Source organism: Clupea harengus, chromosome 11 (assembly GCF_900700415.2).
Source record: "Clupea harengus chromosome 11, Ch_v2.0.2, whole genome shotgun sequence".
In the NCBI taxonomy this organism is placed as follows: Eukaryota; Metazoa; Chordata; class Actinopteri; order Clupeiformes; family Clupeidae; genus Clupea; species Clupea harengus.
Genome location: NC_045162.1, coordinates 12,627,822 through 12,642,821, shown reverse-complemented (window position 1 = coordinate 12,642,821; position 15,000 = coordinate 12,627,822). Strand labels below are relative to the sequence as shown.

At 44.8% G+C, this 15,000-nt stretch overlaps 1 protein-coding gene across 2 annotated transcripts in view; it reads right to left on the bottom strand.

Annotated features, from left to right (window-relative positions):
- The window catches only part of LOC105898186 (mannosyl-oligosaccharide 1,2-alpha-mannosidase IA), a 200,585-nt gene that overhangs the window by 55,594 nt on the left and 129,991 nt on the right, over positions 1-15,000 (bottom strand). For both annotated transcript variants that reach the window (XM_031577072.2, XM_012825204.3), the window contains exon 3: positions 13,746-13,861. In XM_031577072.2, the coding sequence (XP_031432932.1) occupies positions 13,746-13,861 (116 nt within the window). The remainder of the gene's footprint in view (positions 1-13,745; positions 13,862-15,000) is intronic.

The window sequence follows — 15,000 nt, the reverse complement described above, 5'->3', positions numbered from 1 at the left end:
TGGAAGTCTTGTTTTACGAGTCTATGCGAGAGTATGGAAGTCTTCTTATACGAGTCTATGAGAGCTTATGGAAGTCTTCTTATACGAGTATATGGAAGTCTTCTTATACGAGTCTATGAGAGCGTATGGAAGTCTTCTTATACGAGTCTATTAGAGAGTGGAAGTTGGCCATAAATGACTGTATTTGCTGTTTTTGGAGAGTCTTCTCTGTCTTTCAAATGAGTTGTTGGGGAGTCTTCATGGGGTACGATTTTAAGAAAATATTTTTACTCTTTTTTCCAGTTATATGGAATCTCTATAACATCCATATGCACTAGCTTGGGAAGTATTATGATTAGCATGTGATTAATATATTAACATAATATCACTTGGTACCAACTGTCAACTTGTGACATGAAGCTGTTTTGAAGCTGTTCACTTTGTGTCACGAATGTTTTAAATCTAAGACGAAAGGCACCGAGTTCACTCTACGCTATCAAAAGGCATGACAAATCATAAAAATGTCATAAAACTTTTGACTGAGTTCAACAAGGTCATGGGTCTGATATCTACTGAGCACACATACTGATTAAATTGTTTATCTGCAATGTACCGTAAGTCGCTGTAGTTAATTTACAGTACATTTATTCTTCTGATGAATCTATATGTAATTTACAAGATTTCCGAGAACAAACAACCAATGATACCATACGACCGATATCAGTCATAAAACCAGTTTCCAGCCTTCTACAGCTGTGCTTCAGTCTGTAACTCTTGATTCGTTTCGGTATCGACCAATGTCGAGGCTTGTTTCAGGCCTATCCGCAAACCTTGAGACACATAATCAGCATTAAGACAATACAGCTTAAGAGTCCTGGAGGGCCCCTAGAAACCCTGCCTCGTGCGCGCGCTCCTAATTACTACCACTCCAGCAACGAAAGCCAGGCCGGCTTATTGACACCAAGACCCCTGCTGGAGAACGTCCCGGCAATCTGGAGCACAGATGATTAGACAATTACACTGGGGCAGCCATGCCAGGTAATTACTTGTCCTTTGCCAAGATGGCCTCCAATGCCTTAATTGTGTACCACTCCATAGATACACTTCTGTTACACAGTGTGTGTGAGTGTGAGTGTGTGTGTGTGTGTGTGTGTGTGTGTGTGTGTGTGTGTGTGTGTGTGTGTGTGTGTGTGTGTTTGTGTGTGTGGAGAAGAGTGAATGTACAGGCTGTTGACAAAAGTCGTATTATGTGTCAAGGAGGTATCAAGGACACCTATGAGTCTGATTGTGCCCAGTGTTCTTCTGGTGTATTCCCTCTATGACTAAAACAAGCTAAATTTCAGTACTGGTTTTCCAACGTGGAGCTGTAGCTTACTGTGCAGATTTTAACAGGCTTCCTAAAAATTCAATTTGCGCTGTACAACCTACTCACGTCTCAGATAGTGTTTACCCTTTTCCATCTCATTTGGGTAATTTGGTGATCCACTCAACCGATTGTTTTGCCGAGAACTACATTTCCATAAGGCGCGACAGGGTGCTTTTTAAATGTGCATTCAGAGTAGAGAATCTACAGGAGCCTTGGACTCCTTAGCCAAAACACTAGGCCTCAATGTTTCTCTACAGGTGCATATTTCTCTAAACAGCAGAATTATATTTTCAAAAGGGAAAAAAGGCAGCATAAGTAAAAGAAGTAAACAAAGAAAGAAGCACAAATCAAGCATTTCTCCCTCAGGCCTCTCCCTCACATAAACAATAGAGTGGTTAGCCGACGGATAGCGGTAATTGCTTTGCTATGCTACGTAGAAAAGGAGAAAACCAACTCTCTTTCTCTCGCTCTCTCTCCAGCTCTTCAAGTTAACTCTTCAAGCCTACTGAGAAGAGAACAACTAACATATCAGGTCAAATCCATCCAAACAGATGTCAAAAAAGAGAAGAGAATATAATGAAATTAAATTAAATAAAAGTGAAAGTTTGAAAATGAGAAAAGACAGACACTGAAAACTGGGGAAATCAAGATGGGAGGAACAAAGAACAAACCGGGATGGAGACAAAGGGAAAAATATTGATCAAAATCATGAAAAAAGAGAGAGATGCAGAGTATAATGGAGAAAATACAACAAAAAGCAGAGGCGACGACATGCGCTCCGTTAAAATCAGCAAGAGAGACACGTCACTCAATTAATACACCCTAACAACCACCCCCCCACCCCCCCTCCTCCTACTCCCTTCCTCCCTCAGGCTTCGAGGGATCAACACCTCCTTTCCACTCTGGGGGGCAGCTACACCTCCATTGTGGGAGGGTGGGGGCTTCTGAGCCCCAGGTGATCTGAGTGCTCTGTCAACACTAATGGAGCCAAATTAGCATTTTAATTGGGCCTTTACCTTTTACAGTAGTCACAATTCGCAGACAGGGCTGCCGTTTGTTCAAACAGAAAGGAAAAAAAGAGTTGAGCAAGAACAGATAATAATGCGAAGTCCTACCCTGTAACACACGTTTCGTCTCCCCTGGAAGTTCTGTTTATTTCCACCGTTACCATAGCAATAGCCACACTGTGATATTTGGTGCAGTGAGCAAGTCAACGTGAAGAATTAAAAATAGTTTTGCCTCATTTGAGCAGTTGAGGAAAAAGTGTTCACATAATTTATGTCAGATTTAAACGCGGATTCACGTGATGTACTTTAAATGTCTGTTTGACCATGCTGTGTGGAGTCTCTTCCCATTCATTTAAAATGAAGATTAATCTTCTTAACCTTCAATAGCTGCCCAGTGGCATTGCCAAGATGGAAGATGGCAAGATTTGCCTTTATATTAGATTAAGTACAATTTTCCTCAACGGGTCTTTCTCAAAGGCAAAGTTTGACTGTTTAGACAACAATGTCTTTCAAATATAAGAAAAAAAGACAGTGTATCCTAGAAAATACCATGGTTGGGTAACATTAACATTCTCCCGATATGTTAGGCTAATAAGCGTAGACAAATGTATGCATGTTAGCATTATGAGGACACACCCCAGCATTGCACTAATCCACCAATGTTTGCGCTTAGAGTCTTGCCAATGTTGTGACATTAGAAAAATGATTTCACCAAGTTGTGCATGTATGCACTTGTGTGTATGTGTGTATGTGTGTGTGTGTGTGTGTGTGTGTGTGCGTATGCGCTTGTGTGTTCATCATGGTGAGAAACAGCCAGGTAGGTATGGCTTCGCTTGGAACAGCCAATAAAGCACTAAAGCTCTCCAAAGCTATGGGATTAACAATGGAACCGGGGGAAAGAAAACAAACAAAAGACATTGAAATTCCTTGTTCGAGATTCAAAAATTATAAGAAAAAAAGAGTTCAAAGTTATAAGAAAAAAGTAGCACAGCTTTGACGGTCTACACTTAAATCTGGCATAGGCTGACTACCTGTGTCAAAGCTTTACTTTAATCCACTGTGCCGGCGTCTAAAACACTTAGACTTTCCCTGTTGTGCCAATTACTGCAAACACCTCCAAAGAGTCACTTTCAAACTGTCTGAGCAATCATCTCTTCTGAACCTGCAGCTGGTTAAATTAAGCCAAAACAAGGCTGCTTCCTTTTCAGTGCAATTTAAAACAGACTGAGGCCTGATACAGTGAGTGCAGTAAAAAGGAGAACAACTGATTTAGTGAATATTTCCACGTGTGTCAAACATAGCTGTTATTAAGGCAAACTTTAGTAATTAGCTCCGATTGATCCAGAGCAGAACCAATTATGGAGTAGCACGCAGGTCCCCGATCCGCTTCCATCTGTGGGGCCAGATTCGGCTAATGCCTTCTGCCACACCGAGAGCTTCGCTAAGTGGTTTCCCTTCACAGAACCTCTGCGGACACGCACAGGACCACTGCTGATTTTCTGTGGCGTAATTATCTGAGTGATTAGTGGCCAAAGCATGAAAAGCTGCTCACAGACTTCAGAACGTTCTGTTAAAGAGCATAAGAGAAGTTATGTGGGAAAAACCACACGGCTGAAGCAACACAAGGCTCTCAATCAGCGGCAGAAAATGGCAGCATGTAGTTTGGTGACTATAAATCTGAGGACAGCCCAGCCGGAAAGGGCTACTGACTAAACATATAAAAGTATCTCTATCAAAAATAACATGATAATTACTATGAAGTATATTAAAAAAAACATGCATACATTTTCAGTATCTGTCTGCAATTACACAGTGGGAGAAAACAGCAATGGCAACAGTAACACTCATCATGCAGGCATAGGCACAGTAGCAACACTGCCTGCCCTCTGTGCAGGAACAACTTGTGGTTGAGAGACAGACTTACTCACTCAAGAGGAAGCCTGCAAAATAAATTTGCAAACACACACACAGAAGCACACACACACACACACACCAACAACACACAACAACACTAACACACACACACAAATACGCGCACACACACACAAATAAACATAACTGTTTAAAAAATGTCTAAAGGCAGCACTGTTTTCCTCTAGGGAATGCACAGTGTCTACTTTCGGAATAAATATGAGAAATATTATTATAAATCTCTCTCTCTTCCTACCCCCGGGCCTCTCTCTCCCTCCGACTCTTAAACTCTCCTGCCTTCCTCTTTCTCTCTGTCTTTCAAAAAAGCATCTTTCCGGGCCTCTCTCTCCCTTCCTCTCTCTCCCTCCGACTCTTAATCTCTCCTCCCTTCCTCTTTCTCTCTGTCTTTCAAGCACTCTGTGCAGTGCTCCATAAAGCCTCCCTCAGCACCGGCCTGATTTGGCAGGGTTGGCAGGGTTTACACCTCGCCCGCAGTTCAGCCGCAGCACGCGGGGAGACGAATCAGAACCGTGCCTACTGAGATAATGCGCCGCGTGGTGAGTTTGGTGAGATGTGGCAGATTTCCGCACTGATCCAGTGGAGGCAGATGCATCCATTAGGTGCACCTATCTCTCTGTTTGTCTCTCTCTCTCTCACTTTTGTTACAAACACCCCCACTTTCTCTCCTTCTCTCCCTCCCTTACAAGTACAATGCTCTTATTAAATGATCTCTTTCTCTTTTAAAAACACCCTCCATGTTTATAAATTTCTCTCTCTAATCACAAACATGCCCACCTCCTTCTCTCTTCCTCTCACAAACACCCACCGTCTTTCTCTTCTCCTCTATCTTTCTATCTATCTATTTATCTATCTATCTATCCCTCCCCCCTTCCCCCATGCATCCATCCTCAGGATGGCTTTCTGCACCGACGGCACAACCAGCCAGACCCGGGTCCATTTCTGGATATTTATAACATGGTTTCATTTCAGGTCACTCTCATCAATTATGCATCGCTGCGATTATTCAGGAATTTTCCAGGCCAGACCCAACCAACATCTCCCTGTCTCTGTTTAAACATTATGAACTCATGAAAGACTCATTACTAAGAGTAAAATTAGCGTACACAATTAGGGTACACAAACATTACTGTAAACATCCTCCCAGCCTGTTTGCGTCTGGGGGCCTTGTGTATCCTTGATTGACCTCGGCAACATGGCTGTGTGTTCATTGGTGTCCTTCTGGGAGCCTGAAGGTCAACGCAAGGCCACAGGACACTGCCCAAATTGAGATTTTTTTAATCATTCCTGTCTCACAGAACTCCTTTTGTCACAAAAAAAAGAGAAAGTCTTACCAGAGATAGCTTGTGACGGTGACTGAGCAGTGCCCCGACCTTCTAATCTACCAGGGCTCTGATGGTGACCCGTCCTGTTTGAGTGATCTTCTCCCAACAGAGTCATCCACAATCAAGGACCTACACAGCATCTGGCCCGGGGACAGATCCCAGACAGGTCTAGCAGAGACCTACACAGCATCTGACCCGGGGACAGATCCCAGACAGGTCTAGCAGAGACCTACACAGCATCTGACCCGGGGACAGATCCCAGACAGGTCTGGCAGAGACAAACGTTGCAGTATTCGGACCGGATGCACACCAGGACCAACTACTATCTGGTCGATAATCTCGTCTTTCAAGATCTCAAATATGTTCTCCACTGTTGGCAATATGACCTTTCCTCTGGACACACAGCCACAGATCACTATTGATGAAGGTCTACAAATGCAGACTTATACCACAGAAGGACTAGCCATTGCAGACATCTTCCATCTCAGGCCACTGATATCAGATCCTGACCTCCAGACATATTTTGTATGAGATTTCATATGCATTGGCATAAATCAATTCACACAACCACAACTGTTCTAGAACATCAACCAAACAGGTTTCATCAAATGACTTCAATTTGCAATATTCCTGGCAAAATGTGTCCAGTGCTGCTCAGTACAGACTGTCCTACCAGCTAATTCAGCTTATTCCACCCCAGCAGTAGAAAACTAATTTTGCAATACAAATTCTATTTGGGAATAAACCCATTAAAATAAATGGACCTATTTCATAAGCCAGTACACAAAGCGGATGAATTAAAGGAATACAAAAAGCACCAACGCAGATGCAATCTTTCATTGTCAATCTATTCTCTCTCTCTCTTTCTCTCTTTCTCCCTCTTTTATTTTCTCATTGCCATTCTCTATCTGATGGACGTTTCCTGGCTAGTTGACTAAACTTTGCTGGCACAAGTTCAGCTGTTTTGGCTGGAGAAGCCAGAAGCCCTTAGAGGGTGCATTCCAAATGATATTTTGTATTGACAGAAAGGGGGTCTACAAATGCTTTCCTACATCCAAAACATTCATCTAAATGTCTCTGGCACTATCTGGTCGTAAATCAATCACCCTTCCTGTTCACAAGTACATCAGCATTCTCCTCGATGCCTAGGGCTTAGGTTTGTCATTCATTCTAAGCCATTACATCTTGCCGTTCATCCCTCAAAACGTCAAAATGCCCTTCGCAACTTTGGTTCGGTCTCGCCTTCCTCTTGTTCCGGGGTGTTCGGAGATAAGTGGTCCATGACGTGAAAAACGATGAAGAAATGCATGTAATGCATGCAATGCTATGCATTAAGCTTTCCCTCAGCATCATCTCAAACAGCACACCACCCTTTTTCTCTATCTATCAGGACATGATCAAAGCATCACCTCACTCTTGAAGCTAGGCCAAGAGGCCATGTTCGCCTCTTAAACGCTAACATGAAGAAGCACGCAATCTTCAGTGACATCTGTGCACTTTCAGCGCAGCTTTTTGCCCGTAATTAATACATGAACGGCGAGCTTCAGGGACCCCACCACACCACATCACATCACATCACATCGCACCACACCATTCTATTTCCATAACGCTTCTCCTGCATAGTTAAACATGTTTGTGGCAGCAGCTGCGAATGTGCTCTCCTGGCAGCTGCCTCCCTTCCAGGCAGAGATGAGCACAGCCTCACAACACACATGGCGAGAGGGAGAGATGGGGAGAGAGAGAGAGGCATAGAGAATGAGACAGAGAGACAGGGTGGGAAGACAGAGAAAGAGAGTGAAGGGGAGAGAGAAAGATAGAGAGAAAACGCAAAAGAGAGAAAGAGAGAGATAGAGAGAGATTAATAAGATGCAATGAGAGACACAAGCTCCCCCCACGTAGCTCCAGACGACACCCATGAGAGACACACACTGCTGAGGACTCTATTCCACAATCTCGCCTAACGAGCTCCAACACGCTAATTATATAGGCTCTTTACCCAGGCTCTCCTGAGGCTCACTGTTTTAAAGTTTGTTTTCATTACCTAGTGCTGGGGCTAACTAAAGCTAGCAATTACTGAACCTTTGCCCTCTGAGTATCTCTGTCTCTCTGTCTCTCTCTCTCTTTCTCTTCATTCACCATATTGAAGAAACACAGGTAATGAGACAAATCAGTAGTCTAAATGAATACAACAACACTCTCCAAATGAATGCAACAACCTAATCAAAACAGTTTAGGATTTTTCCAACTTTTCCAAGTCATTCTAAACGACAGCGGGTGTCATTAAATGACTGATTGCACTCATTAAAACAATGCCATCGCTTGTTTAAATGAGTGCAATCAGGTGTTGTCCTATCTAGTTAGGACAGTAAGTAGCAGTCCCCCCAGTCATCTGTGACTACAAGAGCACATAAAGTGGAGGGAATGTGTCCAGTGTTGCCTTATCAACAGGAGCGATAACAACAAAAGCTTAACTGCGTAAAACAAAAGTCAAAGCACAAAGCCACACAGTGTGTCACATCCTGACAGAGGCTGAGACTGAAAGCTCAGTGCAATTAAGAGACGTTCTGGAAATACCTGCTTCGACATTGTTTAACTACGACTGCGCATAAAATGCTCTCAGCTGGGTCTGAGTAGCTTATGGCTGCCAGCGTTAATAGAACCCTGTTGTCTCACAAACTGAATTAATTGGAAGGAATCTTTTCCCAGTCAATACTCCAGCCCTGATGATTATGGCCATGCCTGCAGGTATGCCAATCATGAAACATCACGGGAGAAGATGATGAAAAATAATGTGTGAATACATCTTGCATGGTCTGTAACTGCACATGTCATTTAGTGTGTGTGTGCGCTAATGGCTGAGGTGTAATCATGATGAAATGATTTTTAAAGGCATCTTGTCATTATATGATAACATGAAGCTTGCCTGGTTCATTTGAGCTCGATCCATAACTACCATCTGAGGTAAGGCAGGATCCTCCTTAATGGAAGGCAGCAGGTTGCTTTTATGTGTGACAAAAGGGCTTTTAGACAGAGAGGTGGCCCACCCGCACTTCCATTCTCTTTTGGAAAGAAATACAAATAACCATAGCAACAAGACGCTGCTATTTGGGGTAGGAAGAAAAACAAGACACTTAGAGTTACAGAAAGGGGGAATGGGGAGATGCAGTGTGAACAGAGCGGGAGAGATAGAGGTAGGGAACGGACAGGTGCATCATAGATAACAAGCAGGCCCTTTCTCTTCCTTCATCTAGGTCTGTACCATAGGCTGCACCTAGCCTGGGTAATGCTGCTCCAAACAAACAACAAAAAAGACCATTACACCTCCCTACCTGTGTAACATCCATTTCCAAATGTAAAAAACAGAACCAAAACCCCACATAACTAGGAGAACTAAGAGATGTGCATTTGCCTCAACACAGCACTCTCACTGTACCATACCGAGTAAAAGCAGGATCTCAAGCGTGTCAAGAACAAGGGGGATGTGGATCGTTGGGCAAGAACAAGACCTTTTCTTATGGAAATTTCGAACGGAGAGCTTCTTTGAAAAAAGAGAGAGAGAGCACCACTATTTTTTTCTCTTAAACAATGAGCTGCTGAAAGCCCAGACAGGCCCGCCAATGGCCTTGTGTGTTCTCCGTGCCTGTCAACCCTCCCAAACAGCTCAATTAGGGGAGCTGAAAGCCTTGCGATTTGGACGGGCCGTAAACAGCTCGTCCAGGGAGAGGTGGGCAAAAATGAGGCTCCGTGAGTTGTGTTAGAAACCCTCAGGTGACGATGGAGGTGCCTGTTCGTCTTGGAAATGGTGCCAATCATTCTAATGAGCTGGAGGCAGGCCAGGTGGCATCACGGAGGGCATCCACGCTCAAACCCTAATCAACACCATCATATCTGCCATGCCAGCAAAAAAGAGAGGAGGGAGAGAGACAGTTTATCTTTGACAAAGAGAAGGAAAAAACATTAACAGGAACAGATATGGGAAGGACGTGAGATGCATCTTATGTCCAGCTGAGAAAGCCATGACAGAACCAGTAGGTACATGGGAGACAGAGAGAGCAAGAGAGGGAGAGAGAGAAAGAGAGAAACAAAACAGAGATTGAGTGAATGATGAACGATGAAGGGAAGATGCTTGATAGAGGGTTTGGGGAGTATGTGGAAAAAATATATAGGAACATATGATGGAAGGGAAAAGAAAAAGAGAGACTCTGAAAAAGGAGCAAGGGTGAAAATGAGAGAAAACATTATCCAGTCAGAGGATAGCAAGTTTCTTGTTGAGTCTCTACTAGAGATGCATTTCCGCAAGGAAATGTGATTGTGCCACAGCAGCTGTCGGCTGTTTCACACTATAACCTATGCAATTATATGGATGCTACAGTTTTGCTTTACAAAAGAAAGGTTTGACTCGGAGACGACAGCAAAGGAGGAGATGGTTTCTTGTGGGTAGAGTATCTTCTTCTAATTAGCCGAGACGACGCTAACGGGGAGCCAGTCGCAGATAGGCCTCGGAGGCTGTGCTTGAGGGACGGAACTGTTTAAGATCAGAGCTAATCAGATTATTCAAATCATTCAGCCTCCACACACACACACACACACACACACACACACACACACACACACACACACACACACACACACACACACACACACACACACACACACACTCACACACACTCACACGCACGCAAGCACGCACTCATTGGGTATTCCGCTTTGTTTGTCTTTCGCTCCAAAGATCAGGAGAGAAAATCATTTTTACCCCACAGGGGGGCATCTCTCTATATGCAGGGCTGTGTGCTGCTTTGAATCCACTTGACTAGGCTCTGGCCCCTGTACCCCCGAGGCAGTGCAGGCATTAACTCTGTATCCCTCGGGGGAGTCGAAGAACGAGGATCAAATACACACACATGGCCAGCATCATTCCTCTTGTGTGCGCACCTCTTCAGAGAAGCCCATGCTAGGCTGATGCGTATACACTCTACATCTGCCCCCTCCTAATCTCCATATATGCTCCTGGTGGACCGGAGGTGAACTGCGGCCACTTTCCACCTCGACTCGTCAACATGTTTGTTGTCTTTCACGTCCGTCAGCTTAGCCCTGTCCATCAGTCATTCTGACATGTCCTCGACAGCTGCCCATCCCTCCTGTCGAAGTGTGGCTGTCTGGTTACTAATGACGCCTCTCTAATTAAGAGCAAAAGGGAATTGCATCACGGGAGTGAACTGACAGCCTAAGCATTCGCTCTCATCCATCTCACAGTGTCCCATTGGTCGTCCAGCTGCCGTCGGATACACACACACACACACACTCACATCCGTCAGGGGGAGAGAACTCTCCAGAACTCAACCTAGGCTTTGTAAAATCACCACGACTTAGGCCAAACTGAAAATCTTCTTGTTGTGTTTTCCTGTTTATGAAGTGGTGGAGAAAAAAAGACTCACTCCTGAGATAGAAAAATCAAGTAAGTCAATTAGCCGCTTGGCTGGCTCCGCTCTTACAGACACGCGCTACGTTGGGTACCTGGGGGCTCGGGGAAAAAGGATGGTCCTGATGGAGCAATTTTTCATGCTGCCAGGTCGAAAATCCCCACACCCACGGGGACCATTTCTCTCCCCGCACCTGTCAGATTGGGCTGATCCGCTCCCCAGTGGCAGGATATGGTCTATACCATAAAATTGGATATTTGAGTGCACTGTGAGGACCGGGAGCTGAGGACTGGAAGAGAGAGTGAGAGAGAGACAGAAAGAGAGAGAGACAGAGAGAGAGAGAGAGAGAGAGACAGAGTGAGAGAGAGAGCGGAGGGCCCTTACTGGACCTTGCGCTGGCGGGCATAAGGAGTGGGTAGGGAGCGGGCATGAGGGAGCTCTGCCCCCCTGCTCTCCATCACGTAGGACAGATGGGCGCCTGTAACGCTGGCGCAACCCTCGGGAACGATTGATCGGGAGAGTGCAGAGAGGGAGAGAGTGAGAGAGACGGATGGAGCTGACTGTTCCTGTGACAAAGTGCCAGCTGGAGTGTAAATCCGGCCTCCAGTGTCTTTATGACAGACAGTGATGAGGGGAGATACTAGCATCAGGCTCTCTCCCTCCCTCTCTCTCTCTCTCTCTCCCTCTCCCTCCCTCTCTCTCCCTCTCTCTCTCTCTCTCCCTCCCTCTCTCTCTCTCTCTCTCTCTCTCTCTCTTTCCCTCCCTCCCTCTATCTCTGTCTCATTTAATTATTTGTTTGTTTTACTGGTCCTTCTCCTTCCCTTTATCCTCAAGCGTCTCCAGCATCGCTGCCGTCTTGGTGGAGGATGCAAAAGCGATTTTCTAGAGAGCTAACGTGAGGGAAAGGAATGGAGAGGGCGTGTGAAGACGAGAAAAAGGGAAGAAAAAAAGAGAAAAGGGAAAATAGACAGGATGCATGCAGCCAGAGCGCAGAAAGTTCATCCAGATATCCCCACACTAATCCAATTACGCTGCTGTATCCTTAGGGAGGGCGGAGGATGTGTGTGTGTGTGTGTGTGTGTGTGTGTGTGTGTGTGTGTGTGTGTGTGTGTGTGTGTGTGAGAGAGAGAGAGAGGTGTGCCTGTGCGTAAAACAGCAATACACACACTGCAAAAATCCTCTTAATTGTTCACATGCACTGGCACTTCCAGGCAGTTCTCAAAGGAGGTAATCTACGCATTTCAACCTATTGTAGTCCTTACCTTTGGAATATTAATACGGCACTATAACACATAGTGCTGCATTTCAATGGATTGATATGTGCTGAAAGACTAGCGAACAATGCCCACTCAAAACCCATTTAGTCATGGCAGAAAACTGCAAAGAAAATAAACTACACAAAGGCTTTAAAGAAGGTATCATGGAATAGCTTGTTCAAAGAAAACAAAACAAAACACTTGACATTACGGTTCCATTAAGGACTACAGCTATTCTTCACGCTATTATTTTTACATAAGAAATGGTTATGGCATGTGAATGCTGGTGCTGGTGGACATTAATCCTGTTTCTGATAGTGACATGTCCCACCCCCTATACAGTTTTCCTGTAGTCCGAAAATCCTTCATATGCAATAATAACCTGTTCAGAGAAGCCGGGGGGTACAATTAAGTTTGAGATGAGACCATGTATGTTTCAAACCCTGGGCTCAACACCACCACACTCTAATAAGCACACACTCATTAGAGCTTGTTTTTGCAGCGAGGGGCCATCTGACAAGGGAGAGTAGGCAATGGAACAGCCAGTCAGCACACAAAGCCTGGCAGGCCTTGCCTTGGCACTGCCACTCTCAGTCGTCTCGAAAAGGCCCAACTGGCCGACCCTTCTGTTCCTCGCCCACTGGGTAAGTCTATTATCATGGGATTAGTTTTGGACGAGGGCAATGCCCTCTACTTTTTCCTGAACCTCTCTCTCTCTCTCTCTCTCTCTCTGTCTGTTTGCCTTTACCCCCCTCTCAGTCTGTCTCAGACTCTCTTTCACAATTTCTGTCCCTCTCTCTCTCTCTCTTTCCATCCTTCCACACAATTCTTTCAGGCTTACTCAGTAAACCCTGGAGAGGGGGGGGCACAACCTTCTCTACAGAAGAAAAGGACAGTTTTGTCTGTCACACACACACACACACACACACACACACACACACACACACACACACACACACAAAGGCCGGTCCGAATGGATCAGAACACAAGCAGCTTTGAGCTCACTCAGGAATCGGTCTGTAAGGCCCGACTCTTTCCTTACTGGGCCTGAACAGAAAGGCCAGAGCGCCAGTCAGCACCTCAATAGAGAGATTAAACCTGACTGATTAAATCGATGCCCAACAATAAACTAAAGACTCACTCGGTCTGGGAATGCTCTAGCTGTTAAAAGGGAGGTAAGAGGAATAGAAAGGGATAGGGAGGGACTGGAAAAGAAAGAAGAGAAAAGGAGAGGAGAGGAGAGGATGACACCCAAGAAGAGAGAAGACAATTAGTCAGAAAAGAGAAAGGGAGGGCAGAAAAGGATAGAGAAGGTGGGAAAAGATAGGAGCTAAGATTAGGGGGAAACTAAACTAAGGAAGAGGAAAGGTAAAGAGAAGGGAAGAGAAGAGAAGACAAGAGAAGAGGAGAGGAGAGGAGAGGAGAAAAGAGAAGAAGAGGTGAGCACTGAATGTTGACCTTACCGAGTTGAGGTCAAGGTCAGTCTCCACCCATTTCTTGGCTTCCTCATACTCTTCCATGAGTCCCATGATGTACAGTGTGTCCAGAGAGTCGATGATTGTTGCTCCCCGCAAACCACCTGCAAACACAAATGCACACATATGAGGCACACTCTTGTCATAACAAACACACTCTTCACAGCCACTGCGTAACCAAGCCAGGCAAGCACTTTAGCCTTTACTACTTTACTTTTTGTTGCAAGATGACACAATCTCAAAACACAATCCTTATCACCCGCCTAGCTGACCAATCAGATTCAGAACACACTGGGCTCATCGGGAGGGGGGGGCTTAAGGACAGAGAAGCTCTAACAGAGCGTTTCAGACAGGGTGAATAGAGATGTACAGTATGAGAAAAATAATGTGGTTTTGGAACATTAAAGCATGTCAATTATTCTAGTAGACCCCAAAAATAAATTATTAACATTACGTACAGCATTTAATTGATTGCAGCAACTGATGTAGAGCGTTACCACAGAAGTGTTTTGTTTTCACATTTCACTCTCTGATAAATTAGACTCTTTGTGTTTTGCAATGGGAGTCCCCAATGCCCCAGACTTACAAATGTACTGTTTAGGAAAGGCTAAATAAGTCCAGATGAAGTACCCAGTGGCAACTCTGAAATAAGAAGCTAAGCAGGAGCAGTGGATGGGTTAATATAGCGCTTGAAGTAAGTCTGCCCAACACTCCACCACACACAGCTACACAGCTACACACACACACACACACACACACACACACACACACACACTCTATGACTCCCGCGGGAGAGAGAACTCTCTGCTCAAGCGGCTGCTTTTGGATGCACTTCATTTGGAGTTATTAAATTCCCTTCAGACCATTAATAAGAAATGTTCCAAGGCTTTTATTTCATTCAGCCGACTTCGCATGAGATTAGTGTTGATGGTCCTGCCGCTTCCTCCCTGGCTCCTCACAGGAGAGGATGCAAACATCATTAAGGTTAAATAAGTGTGCATGGGAAATAACGTAGTTTGCATTAAGGACCGAGAGAGAGAGAGAAAGCAAAGGGAAACATTTTATTATGAGGGAGAAGTTACAGGAGGAGCTGCTGCTGCTGCTACTTAAGTGTGTGGCTTAGGCAACCCATAGTACATTGCAGAGTGAATGTTGTAGCTCTTAATGATGTAAAACCCCTGGGCTCTTGGCCTTCCATGTGTTATTTCAACAATAGGGGTTTAAAATAATGTATATCTTTCTG